The following is a 13,979-nucleotide window of genomic DNA, read 5'->3' on the forward strand; positions in this document are numbered from 1 at the left end:
CTCCAGCAGGTTGAGCACTCGGGCAGTTGCAGGAAACATTGAGCCCAAGCCGAGGTGCGGAGCCTTCAAAAGGACACTAGATTTGCTTTCCCTTCCTCTTTTAATTACCATCAGAAATTACTTATTACCAATTTACTTGGCCATTAAAAATCTTCTGAAAGGCAAGTTGCTATACACTGGGAGGATTTCCTTCTATCCTAGAAGAAAGAAGATTTAAATAAATTTAAAGATTAAAAAGAAAAATTAACCTTTGGAAACAGCGAAAGGAAGAATGCTGACTGGGGACAGTTAAGGGGCCAGATGGATTTGAAAGAATAGGGTTTCTTTAATGGACTATTTTAAATTCTATAAAAATACAGCAGATGTTTTTGGACTTAATTGTAAGAAAACCTGTTGTGGGAAAGTTTTGGCTCTGAAAATAAATAAAAGAAGGTTAACTAGAGGGAACCGGAGAGCAATTAAAGGAAAAGATACATCCTAACATAATGGAGGAACATTCTCTTACTATAGAAGAATTTACATCTGTTTGGGAACAATGTGCTCTCATCTCATCTCGTGTCAGAAATGCAGGAACTGGAAGGGAGATAATTATTAATCTAAATTTTAAAAAATTAAAAAATTTAATAAAAATATAGATTTATATAATTCTTGCCCAATGCCGGGCCACGTTGATGGCAAAGGTATTTCTGACCAGCAAGTCATTCTGTGTGCATGTCGGTCCCAAGGGGCACTGCAAAAGATGTATAATTGTTTGAATAGTGCCACATTCACAATAAATTTCCTTGTCCTCGGGAAGAAACCCCCATTTTTCCATTTGATTTAGTTCTACCCAAACCAGTGCACAGTCTATTTAAATATCTCCAAACCGTCAAACAAACAATGTGCTCAGGACTTATTTTAAATTGGATTTAACAGAGGTTATAGAAGAAGAAAAGATTCCACTGGATAAAACAGAAGCTGAGGTTGATTTGAATAAGGAGTTTAAAATGGACTTTAAAGAAATGCCAGATTATAAAAGAGATATGGAAGCTATGGAAAAAGGTGTTATGGATCTGAAAATGAACTTAAACATGTCTTATTACAAGAGTGACATGGAGAAAGAAGTTGTAATGGTTATACAAACTTTGCTGGCTGATGTTTTAGCAATTAAAGGGGATATCCAGATTATAAATCAGAAGAGGGAGCTGAAGAATTATTTTACTTTGGATCCACAGAAGGATCTCGTTAAATCTCTGAAGTTGCTTCTGAAAACAGATAGGGAGAAAATGATAAGAAATTACTATGTGGGACTTTATTTGAAGAAGCGACTGAAGATCAAGCCTTTTAAAAAGAAGAAAAAGGTGATCAAAGTGGACTTACAGTATTTGACCAGGGTTAAATTGTATAAGTTTTGATTTTGGGTTGTTATTATTGAACTCTTTTTTCTGACCAGGACTGAAAGACAATGTAAAGATTTTTTTATTGAGGGATGAATCTTTTATTTCCTATTTGTTAGAGAAAATTAGGGATTAGTATGTAAAAGGGACCTATTTAAAAAATATATGTTACTATTATTGATATTCATTATGCTTATGGGGATAATTTTTTTATGTTCTACTTATTAAAGAAAGTTATAAGTCAAAATGTAAAATAGATTTAGTTGTTTAAGCTTAAAACATACCAGTTATTATTACTGGTACTCTTAATGCTTTTGCTGTGTAAGACTGATTAATGATTTTTTTATATATATAATTTGGTTATTGTTTAGTGATGAGAAATGGGAAGAAGAGTTTCTTTTTCTGTAATAACAGGTGTTAAGTTACTGTAAATGCTTATACTTGTCTGGAGGGAGGGGGGAGTCACTTTTTATATGTCTTCCTTCTTCCTTTTCCTTTTTCTCTTTCTTGTTCTCTTCTTTGTTTATATATCTTTTCTAATTATGTATTAGCTTTTAATTATGTAAACCACTAATAAAAATATTACTGAAAAAAAGTATGTTGACATGATTTGGTCATACAGAAATAATGAATGAGGACTGAACTGTGAAACCTATATACAGGTAGTCCTCAGTTAATGACTATTTGTCCAGCAACTGTTCAAAATTTTGACGGTGCTGAACAAGGAGACTTATGGCTGGTCCCTGAAGTTGCGGCTGTCACAGTGTCCCCATGGTCAGGGGATTATGATTCAGGTGCTTGGCAACCAGTGCATAATTACAATGGTCGCAGTGTCCTGCAATCATGTGATCGCCATTTGTGACCTTCCCTGTTGGCTTCTAACAAGCGAAATCAGTGGGGAAGCCAGCAGGAAGTCACAAATGGCGATCATGTGATATTACACCTAATGACTGTGTGGGATTCGCCTAACGACCGCAACTGGAACTGCCGGAACTGCTGTCATAAGTTGGCACAGTTACATGATGTTGGACTTTACGACTGTGTTGCTTAGTGATGGAGTTCCGTGTCCCAATTACCATCATTAACCAAGGACTAGTTGTATGAAGGAAGAGCCAACAGGTGGAGAGGAGGGGGAAAAGTAAGAATTACAAGGTTAGATGGAGAGCAAGGCAAATGTTTTAAAGAATAAAAATGGTGTAAGAAGAGGTATATGGACCTTGTGGAAGCAAGGATGATTTGCAAGAATAGAAAAGTATGGAGAGGCATTGTGAATTGGGTGGTGTATATAACTAGATTTGACTATATTTCCTTTATTTTTTCTTACTGCATGACTTAATTGAATTCCAACAGACTTTCAACCTGAGGTGATTGTTTAGTGGTGGCCATGTGTGTATGGGGGAGGGGTGTTAATTAAGTTTTATGTGTTTTTTTCTTTATGTCAAAAGAGAATGGAGTTGTGAGTTTGTAAGTGTGTATACTAAGTATTTATTTCTATCTTGTGCTCTAGTGCCTTTGAAGGAGAATATACATATCACAAAGCCCACGGAGTATACAAATGTGTCGTTTGTGGAACTCCTTTATTCAAGTAAGTAGATTGAATATAGTTGCAAAGTAATTGTGTCTTTTTGTTCTTGAAAGTGACATATGGCTAGTTTGGGAGCACATTACTATTTTGTAGTTGTTACCAGACAGAAGTGGTAGATGTAGTCTGTTCTTTTAAGCAATGTTGGCTTGGAATTTTGAGATCCACACTATTAATACATTTTTGCAGGCAATTTCTGTAATAACCCAGGATAAGGAGACTTACCACTGCTTTACCTTTGACTGCTTTGCTAGCTTTGTGTGTTTGAGGCCTAGCAATAGGCAGACTGAAGACCTTGTGCTATCCCTAGATTTTTTTGCTGTTGCCTTGGTAGCCCCCCCGCCCCACCCCCCACAATTGACATTTAGCGGCAAACTGCTAAATTGTGACAGCACCATTTTCCACTGTACTTTGCAAAAATAAGCAGTAAACTATGGCCCTTATTTTATATAATGCTCGTCAGCCCATGTGTGAGGAGAACCAAAACTTCACCAGTCAGCTTTTTAGTGATGACCTTGTGCCTTCAGCAATGAAATACTGTAGTAAGTGTAGCTCTTTGCCATCTAAAAAAAAGTACTGGCTGCTAATGCATCCTTTTAGAACCAGACGAGACATGATGGAATTGTATGGATTCCAGATCCCCTTGTAATAATCTGATATCCCTGAGGCACATAGTAGTATATACAGTGGGGCAAAAAAGTATTTAGTCAGCCACCAATTGTGCAAGTTCTCCCACTTAAAAAGATGAGAGAGGCCTGTAATTTTCATCATAGGTATACCTCAACTATGAGAGACAAAATGGGGGGGAAAAATCCAGAAAATCACAGTGTCTGATTTTTAAAGAATTTATTTGCAAATCATGATGGAAAATAAGTATTTGGTCAATATCAAAAGTTCATCTCAATACTTTGTTATATATCCTTTGTTGGCAATGACAGAGGTCAAACGTTTTCTGTAAGTCTTCACAAGGTTTTCACACACTGTTGCGGGTATTTTGGCCCATTCCACCATGCAGATCTCCTCTAGAGCAGTGATGTTTTGGGGCTGTCGCTGGGCAACACGGACTTTCAACTCCCTCCAAAGGTTTTCCATGGGGTTGAGATCTGGAGACTGGCTAGGCCACTCCAGGACCTTGAAATGCTTCTTACGAAGCCACTCCTTCATTGCCCGGTGGTGTGTTTGGGATCATTGTCATGCTGAAAGACCCAGCCATGTTTCATCTTCAGTGCCCTTGCTGATGGAAGGAGGTGTTCACTCAAAATCTCACGATACATGGCCCCATTCATTCTTTCCTTTACACCAATCAGTTGTCCTGGTCCCTTTGCAGAAAAACAGCCCCAAAGCATGATGTTTCCACCCCCATGCTTCACAGTAGGTATGATGTTCTTTGGATGCAACTCAGCATTCTCTCTCCTCCAAACACAACAAGTTGAGTTTAGACCAAAACATTCTACTTTGGTTTCATCTGACCATATGACATTCTCCCAATCCTCTTCTGGATCACCCAAATGCTCTCTAGCAAACTTCAGACGGGCCCGGACATGTACTGGCTTAAGCAGGGGGACACATCTGGCACTGCAGGATTTGAGTCCCTGGCAGCGTAGTGTGTTACTGATGGTAGCCTTTGCTACTTTGGTCCCAGCTCTCTGCAGGTCATTCACTAGGTCCCCCCATGTGGTTCTGGGATTTTTGCTCACCATTCTTGTGATCATTTTGACCCCACGGGGTGAGATCTTGCGTGGAGCCCCAGATCGAGGGAGATTATCAGTGGTCTTGTATGTCTTCCATTTTCTAATTATTGCTCCCACAGTTGATTTCTTCACACCAAGCTGCTTGCCTATTGCAGATTCAGTCTTCCCAGTCTGGTGCAGGTCTACAATTTTGTTTCTGGTGTCCTTCAACAGCTCTTTGGTCTTGGCCATAGTGGAGTTTGGAGTGTGACTGTTTGATGTTGTGGACAGGTGTCTTTTATACTGATAACAAGGTCAAACAGGTGCCATTACTACAGGTAACGAGTGGAGGACAGAGGAGCCTCTTAAAGAAGTAGTTACAGGACTGTGAGAGCCAGACATCTTGCTTGTTTGTAGGTGACCAAATACTTATTTTCCACCATGATTTGCAAATAAATTCTTTAAAAATCAGACAATGTGATTTTCTGGATTTTTTTTCTCATTTTGTCTCTCATAGTTGAGGTATACCTATGATGAAAATTACAGGCCTCTCTCATCTTTTTAAGTGGGAGAACTTGCACAATTGGTGGCTGACTAAATACTTTTTTGCCCCACTGTATTTTAGGTGTGTATTTAATGACCTCTTTATACAGGCCTTTCCCGTATGAACAATTTGTTTTTCGCCACTTGCTTTCACCTATTTTCTTAATGCTTATGTTTTTATACTAATTGCTTTTAATGCATTACGTATCTTCCAACAAAATGGATACCCATGCAACTTTATCAAAAAGCGCCTGACCACACAACCTGCTACAGCACAACCAGAACAACCTATGAAAAGGACAACACTTCCATACATCCAAAACATCTCAGAGACAACCAATAGACTACTACAACCACTTGGCATCACTGTAGCACACAAATAAACTAAAGTCTTCCAAAACATCTTAAGCAAATCAAAAAACCCATTAGCCCAGGGAGAAAAAACAGGAGTCATCTACAACCTACAATGCAAGGACTGCAACAGCCACTATGTAGGACAGACAGGCCAAAGACTAGCAGAGCGTATCCATGAACACAACTATCAGAAGCCATGATGAAAACTCCTTAATTTCACAACACATGGACAGACTCAACAACAGTTTAATGGGTAAACTATTAGTATTTACATCAAGCCAAATCCAAAAATGCTAGGGAATTCCTGGAAGCTTGGCATTCAGACAAATCAGCTATCAATAGATACATAGAGATAAACCACACTTACCCACCATTCAAAAGAGATAGTAAAAAACTAGGAAGGAAACAAAAAGACCAGAACACGTCTCCTTCAGCAGCCAACCCTCAGTTAAGCAGGGATCAACACCAGACAATCAGGCAGAAAACAATACTCTAATCAAGGAACCACCAAGGAGGTAACTACACCCCCACTAAAGCCAGCAGGCAAGCTACTAAACAGGCAGCAACCCCACATTCACTTGCACTGATGATGTTACCTAGTTGGGTAATGACACATCTGCAAGCAAACAACCAAGCTCAGAGAGCACCAAGAACTCCACAGTTCAACCTGAGCTACATATTTTTTCTTCTATTAGAACTTATTACTTATTAATTTACTACATTGTTGTATTTCTATTTGAATTATTCAGATTTGTGTTTGAGTAATTTCTATTCTGTTATTTGTATACAGCTTCCTATATACGGCTGTCCTTGAAAACTACTTGGAAGCTACAGCTGGTACAGGACATGCCACAGTATGCTATTTGAAAGCTGCATTGCTTGCTAATTACCTTCGAGGTGTAATTCAGCTGGGAGCTGGTTACCATTTGTAAAGCTTTTCAAGGCATAGGGTCTGGTTATTTGAGGGACTGCCTATCTCTGATAGTTTCTGCCCTTGACTGAAGATTGGTGCGCTCCTATCAGGGATAGTTGTCTTCATCCACTGAGTGTGCAGCTTTGGGAGGGATGCACATGGAGCAATGAGGGAGGAAGGGGACACCCACCTAATCAGTCAGGTCAGCTGAATCAACCCTGACAAACAGTGAGGTGACAGATGTCATAGCCAGATTGCCCTCGCATTTAGGCAAATATCACTGAGGCCCCAGAGTTTGCCACACAAAATGCCTGGCCACCAATCTCCCTCTCTGAAGCCAACAAGCGAATTGAATCCCTCAGAGTGGGAAATGCCCCTTGTAGTGACTGTATCCTTCCTGAACTGCTTAAATTGAACTCTGCATGGCAGACACCTCTTGTCTCTCTTTTTACACTTACTGATCGCACAGGACACATCCCCAAAGATTGGGGATTGGCAATAGCAGTTCTAATTTACAAGGAAGCTAATAAAAGGGACCTAGTGAACTATAGGCTTATTAGCCTTCTGAGTGTGATAAGTAAATTATATGCGAAACACCTAAATCAAAAACTGACTGGATCAAATCTAATGGCATGAGGTCCAAACTCAATGGTAGACTATGTTTTTGCTTTACATCACTTGATTGAGAAACACATACTCAAACTGGCCTTCCTCAACTTTAAAGCAGCATTCAACTCCATCTCTCTGACTCTCTGTTATGGAGAAAACTTTTAGATACCTACAGTACATTGACAAGCAATTACTTTTCTTAATCCAAGAACTGTCTTCAGACACTTAACTCGAGATGTAACACTCAAGAAATGTTCTCCAATATTGTAGGCATTGAGAGAGTGGTGTGACAGGTGCATTTTGGTCCCCACTTTATTTAATCTCTGTAGTGGAACTCCTGGACTCCCCAGATTTTCATGCACCTAAGAGTGTGGGTTGCAATATATTACTCTGCGTGGACAACACTGCAATTATTTCCTGTATGCATATTGTGCTAAAACATATGGTGAGAACCATTGTCCATTACTGCACCATGAGCAGGTTGGACATAAATTACCATAAATCTAAAATTATTATCTTTGCCAAGAAATCAAAACAACAAACTTGGATAATTGAGCGGAATAGGATTGAATAGATGTACTCCTTTAAATATCTAATAGTAGACTTCCATGACAGGGGATCCATCATGAATATATCAAGCAAGTGGCTTCAAGATCTACACAGAATATCAACAGTTTTTTTTATTCCAAAGGAGGTGAACTGCTACCTCCAGGATTAAAGCTTTTTGAAGCTAAAACCATATAATATCTGACCTGCTCATTGCAAAGTACTGTTCAGGCAGTATGTGGACTCCTTATCTTGTTGGTATACCAGTCTTCCTGGAGACTCTTAGAACTATTATTAAACATGTGTTCAGTGGTTGATTGAACCTGAGAAAGCATTGTATTGCTAGTTCCATCCCTAATGTCTGCATTAAAGGTTTGCTGCTGCTTCTGCATAAAGGTTGTATGGTGATGCTTTCTACTATGTTTGATCATTTGAAAGGGAGGCAGTGTCATTTTGTTTACTCCAGCACTGATGTAAGAACTCCATTGGGTACTTCTGGGTGCTGCTAACTACAGCCATTCACTGCCAGTGCTGCCATTCCTTTATAGCACTTATCAGTATGGACTATTTGTGAGCTGGGTAAAACTGACAAGAGTTCTGCCAGCTAACAGATTGGCAGACTGGAGGATGGCTGGGAGCTTTACTCACACCATCACCTGCCCTACTGACTTGTCAGCAGGGCTATTTTTGGATAGAGGTTTACCATCCTTTCAATCACTTGGGCTTTCAGAAGACTAGTAGACCTGTTTCAGGGCAAAATATGCTGGCGTATGCTTTTGCTGACTCAAGGATTGGAGGAATACAGATTAATATGGCTGCAAGAAGAAGCCCTAGGGCTGTAATATGGTTTGAATTTGATTTAGATGAGATATTTCAGAATGCAGAGGAGCACAAACATGGAATCTGTCTGTGATTCATTAAAGCAGCTGTGTCTGTTTACAGGATTGCATGGCTGCTATACAAATACAAAAATGTTGAGTTTTTGGAAGAATGATAGAAGTGATACCACCATAAACAGTGAAGTTGAAAACCCAGTTGTACAGTCTGTCATTCAACTATTTTCTCCACACAAAGTCCAGATCATCCATGCATTCTTTGAAATTGTAGAAGTATCATAATATAAATTTTAAAAATCCATTTGCCTCCCCCCCACCCATGAATGTGTTTTCTTTTGGGAGACAGTAGTGTCTATTACCCTTTTATTTTTTTTAAATAATTGCTATCATTACAATGTTATCATAATCCTTTGCACCAATATGTTTCCTTAAGAAGTTAAGAAAAGTCCTCATCATTAACAAGAATGTACTTCATCTTTTAATAGTTTTGATCTATGTTGTTTCATTAAAATGCAGTGTGTAAGATCATGGAACACAGGATTTTAGTTATTCAGAAGAAGAACCTAGACGAGGCTTGGTACATACTTAAAACCAATATAGATTTTTGAAAAAAAAAAGATGGTTGAAACTCAGTATCAATCTTCATTTCCTTATTCCAGCAAAAATAACCCCTCATCCCCCTTTCTAATTTTCACTAATATTCAATTATGTTAAAATTGACCAGGTAAATCAATGTTTTCAGTCACCAAATATTACTAAGATTATGTATTAAATGCATGCCAGACATCTGATACATCAATTCATCATATCATATTAATTGTCTTCAGATAACTATTAATAGTGTCTCTTGCAACTCTTGATACTTATTTGCACTTAAGATTGTTGTTGTTGTTAGACATTTAATAGGAGTACACTTACTGTTGAAAAAGAAGCTCTTAATTTGTTCTTAAACCATCTCTTAAAGCCTAGAGTAGGTGCTTCTGTCTTCAGAGATAAGGCAGATGATGCTACATGATCTTTTTTATGGTGATGAAATATTACATTCAGAGACCTGTGTGACATTAGTGGTCCATGACTGTAAAAGAATTTAACCATTGTACATTAAAGGATATGCATACATCCTTTATATACATACATATACATATATGCATATACATGCATATAAAGGAATATAAAGTAGGAAGAGAGGATGCAATATACAATACATTCCAGGTTTGTATAGTATATTCTGAAATAAAATTGATTGATTATATTCTGTTCTACATTTATTATAACCAGTTTGATGTGGGAGGGTGGGAAAGAATGAGAGGGAGCACCAAGTCATCAAAGATATTAGCCCTGAGCCAGGGATTCTCTCGTAGCCCAACCTATCTCAGAGAATTGCAGTTGTGATGATAAAATGAAGGGAGATCCCCATAGGGTGTGTTGCACCCTTGGAGGAAAGGTAGCATATGAATCTAACAAATACATAAGAAGGAACTGAACCCTGCCACCAGGGACATCATTTTGTCCAGTATTCATAAAACAATACTATTCATACCCCTTTGCAATAGATGAGTTAGAAGATCATTTATTTTTGTTCCTTTGCCATTAAATAGCACACTGCATTTCTGTAATTAGATGTTTGAAAACCAAATAATTAAGTAACAATAGCTAATTATTTCTCTCTCTGGAATCAGATTTTGAATGTCTTTTCTAATCTCTTCATCATTTTCCACATTTGCCTCTATTCCTATAGGAATTCTCAAGCTGTATAGCCTTTGCTGGCGATTCTGGGAGTTATAGTCTCAGCACATCTGTTGGCTACCATGTTGAGTTAGGTTGATTTTATCCCCATTAAACCTTCCCATTAATTGCCCATTAAATTTTTGGAATATGTCTGATGAAAATCAAAACAAGTCAACAAAATCATATCCTGAAATAGGCTTGAGGTTCTATAAAGTCTATATTGTTATTCTCCGGCATATTGATCTATACAGCAATCAGGGGGCATACTGTGTTTAGAAATGTGATACACACACACACACACAAAGGGAAATTACATAAATTAGCTTGACTTCAGTCAAACTTTCTAGCTTATGAGAAAGGTTAGGAATTTGGATTTCACTAGAGAGGATTGCTGACAGATTCTTTAGAAAGTAATACATGGTTTGTATTCAAAATGCACCACTTCCATGCTAATATGTGTGTTACATTTCTAGCAACATTGTAATACTACCAGGCCCTGCCGCCGCCGAGGGGCATTAAATTGTCATGGCTATTGATTTTGTATTGCTGTATTCCTGTGCTTAGCGTTATTAAAATAATCAGTTACTGTACTAGCTGAATAATGTTTGCTATTTATTTATTGTGGAACATACTGAGATTTCTCTGGAAATGTTACAAAACAAATAACCCTTTTTTCATATAGTCTTTTCCTCCACTCCATTCTCAGTTTTCTTGGCCTTCTGATTCTTTCCATAACCATCTAGTGACATATTCTAATTTGGTTGAAATGACGATTCTTTATAGATTTTTAGCTTTGTATAATTTTGTTTTTCTATATAATCACATTAAATATATTCTTTTAGTTGAAAAAATCTGCCTTTCCCAGTGACTTTGGGAACCTTTCCTTTGAAAATACCCATACTAAAGTGAAAGTTTAATGCATGCTCTTGCTGGTAAACTCTTGTATTTTGCTTGGAAGTTCTAACTATAAAATGATAAATTTTTCTCCTACTCCCTCCCATATACAGGCACACCCCAGTGGTTTTTATTTTGTGATATAAATCTGGCTGGAGCATGCCCACTAATTGGTTTGAGAATTAAATCTAGACAATGCTTCTTACAGCTGTTTGTTCAGATAGGCCTTGTCACTCGGTTAGTTCTGCTCGGCAGCACTTCAGTAGCATCTTGAAAGTAATTACCCAACTTACATTTTCCCATAGCTGATCTCAGAGCTTCAAAGGCTTCTGAATTTAGGACTGTTATTCACCTATATCTGAAACATGATGTTCTCACAAAGGCTAATTTTCCTCTTTATCCCTCTTCCTCCTTATTCAATGTACAGCCTTCTGGTGATAACTTTAATGCTTAAAATACTACAGGATACAACATATAACAGAATGTTTTACATTTATATTTTTTTAATCAGTAAAAATTCACAAGAAGGCTGAATGTCCAACTATTTGACAGGAAATAAACTTTAATTCAGAATGGGTTTGAATAAACAAACTAATAAAATAACTATCCAATGATGTTCTCCAAAGGAATGCTCATCAAGTATAATATAATAGTATACTTTTACAAATGAAATATTTAAAATGTGCTGTTTGTAATTCTGACATTGTGTTTTTAACTTCGGTGTTTCTTGCTGCTTTTACCAATCTTGTAAATGAAAATGTATTGGATCAAATGTGTTCATAAGCAAGGTGCGTTAACAAAGATTCTATGGCTGTTGCTTGGGATTTAGCTGTTTATAGTCAAAGATTATACCAACCATGTTTTCCTTTTGTTTTGTTTTAGATCTGAAACAAAATTTGACTCCAATTCAGGTATGTTCAAAATCTTATGTAGAACATGCTGTTTTCATATTTCAAAAGACAAATTTATCTGTTAATGTTAGTCTTAACTTTAGATCTGGAATAGGCCAATTTTAAACCAATCTCAAGTTTCAGAATGTGAGTGGAATTTTTTGTCCCTTTCATATCCAAATTATTAATTTTATTATTTTATATTATGACGACTGAAGCCATGTCAGTTCTGCATCAGCTTTTGAGTGATATGAGGCTGAAAAAAGGGAACTTTAAGAATACAGGCTAATCAAAAAAGACATACAGGTAGTCCTCAGGTTATGATGACAATTGAGACCGGGATTGCTGTTGTTAAGCAATGTGGTTGTAAAGCGCAACATCACATGACCATGTTGCTTAGCAACGGTAATCCAGGCAGTCCCAGTTGCTATTGTAACCCCAAGATGTGTGGGTCATTAAGTGGGAAGCAGCAGGAGTCCCAGGTAAGGAGTGTAGGTAGGGATGCCACAAGGAGTGGGGGAGGCACTGGGAGGCCCTGCACAGGCTGCACGTAAGTTGGGGGTTGGGGGTGCTGCAGTGTGGCCCGAGCTCAGGAAGGTCGAGGGAAGGAGGGTGCAGGTCCATTTGAGTGCAGGGAGGCCAAGGGAAGGACAGCGTGGTACAGTCTGCAAGAAGGCCGGGGGGGGGGGACTTACCAGAGCGACTTGCGACTTTTTCTGCCAGCTTCCCCATTGACTTTGCTTGTGGAAAGCTGGCAGAGAAGGTCACAAATGGCAATCATGTGAATGTAGGATGCTGCAATTGTCTTAAGTGCTAGTTGGTTGCCAAGCACCCAAATCGTGATCATGTGACTGCGGGGGCACTGTGATGACTGGAACTTTGAGGACTGGTAATAAGTACTGCTAGTTCAGTGCTGTTACAACTTCTAGTGGTTGCTGAATGAGTTGGTCAGTAAGCGAGGACTACCTGTATATGTTCCTAGAGGACAAGTCTGTTTCATGGACAAAAAGTCTGAGCAGCCTGTGCTTAAGGAAAGAAATTTGTCATTAGCTGTTCGTGTTATGTCTATGCACACAGTCATATCAGAAAAGGCGAGTTCTCTCTAGGTAGTTGACTGAAATATATATTACTTTTATATTTATATATTGATGTTTCCAGTTATAAAAAGTGGAACATTATAGCAGTCCATTTAAACTCAGCAAGGAAAATAAGCATTATAGTAAACAGACTAACTTTCTTAAATTGAAACAATGTCAAAATAATCTAATTGCAGTTTGTTTCTGTAGCATAAGTTTTCCTGTTTAAAACAGTTTTCAAAATTACTTCCTGTAGTTATTTGTATTTATGATTTTTAAATTGGATTTCTAAACAAAAAGACCTTTTCAAAATACAGTAGATTTGCAAGTAAAACCACAATACAACTTAAAAAACAGACTACACTTAATCATATTAACACCTAAAAAGCTCTCACTGAACAAAAAATAAATAATAGCAATGGTTACAATTCCTTCTTGAAAATAAAGAATAGCAACTTTATTTGATTAAAAACTGATTTGAACAGTCCATCTTTTCCTTAAAAAAACTTTATAATAAAAGTATTTAAAGTCATTATTTATTTTAAAGTAATAATTAAGGTAGTCAGCTATGTAAGGCAGTTCCACCCAGCATTAACCAAAGCTTCTTAGGAACATTTCACAAAGTATGTGTTATAGTAGTTAAATCTGCATATATCTAGGGGATGAATCACTGTGGCAAATTAGCTACAGTAAAGGCACCTTCAATCTATCATTCTTAAATAATAAAGAGTTCTGCAATGTAGACTTTCTATAAGAACAGAAAAGAGCATGATTATGGTTCAGCTTACAGGTCTCAATATATATTAAGTTTAAAAGGCATTTGTGGCATCAGAGGAAGATAGTGTGGTACCCAAAGGCACCATCTTTGCTCAGAGGGTTCTCCCTAGTTCCTTGTCTCCCCTAGATTTTATATGTTTTTTTTAAAAAAATTACTTTAAAAATTATAAAAATAAGTATATGTT

The 13,979-nt window shown here is 37.6% G+C and overlaps 1 protein-coding gene across 5 annotated transcripts in view; it reads left to right on the forward strand.

Annotated features, from left to right (window-relative positions):
- MSRB3 (methionine sulfoxide reductase B3) overlaps positions 1 to 13,979 on the forward strand; it is a 59,751-nt gene that overhangs the window by 24,626 nt on the left and 21,146 nt on the right. For all 5 annotated transcript variants that reach the window (XM_088141792.1, XM_088141789.1, XM_088141791.1 and 2 more), the window contains 2 exons: positions 2,884 to 2,961; positions 11,934 to 11,962. In XM_088141792.1, the coding sequence (XP_087997918.1) occupies positions 2,884 to 2,961; positions 11,934 to 11,962 (107 nt within the window). The remainder of the gene's footprint in view (positions 1 to 2,883; positions 2,962 to 11,933; positions 11,963 to 13,979) is intronic.

Source organism: Python bivittatus, unplaced genomic scaffold (assembly GCF_059951505.1).
Source record: "Python bivittatus isolate LINGU-HERP-01145 unplaced genomic scaffold, Pbiv_v1 ctg000330_np1212, whole genome shotgun sequence".
Lineage (NCBI taxonomy): Eukaryota > Metazoa > Chordata > Lepidosauria > Squamata > Pythonidae > Python > Python bivittatus.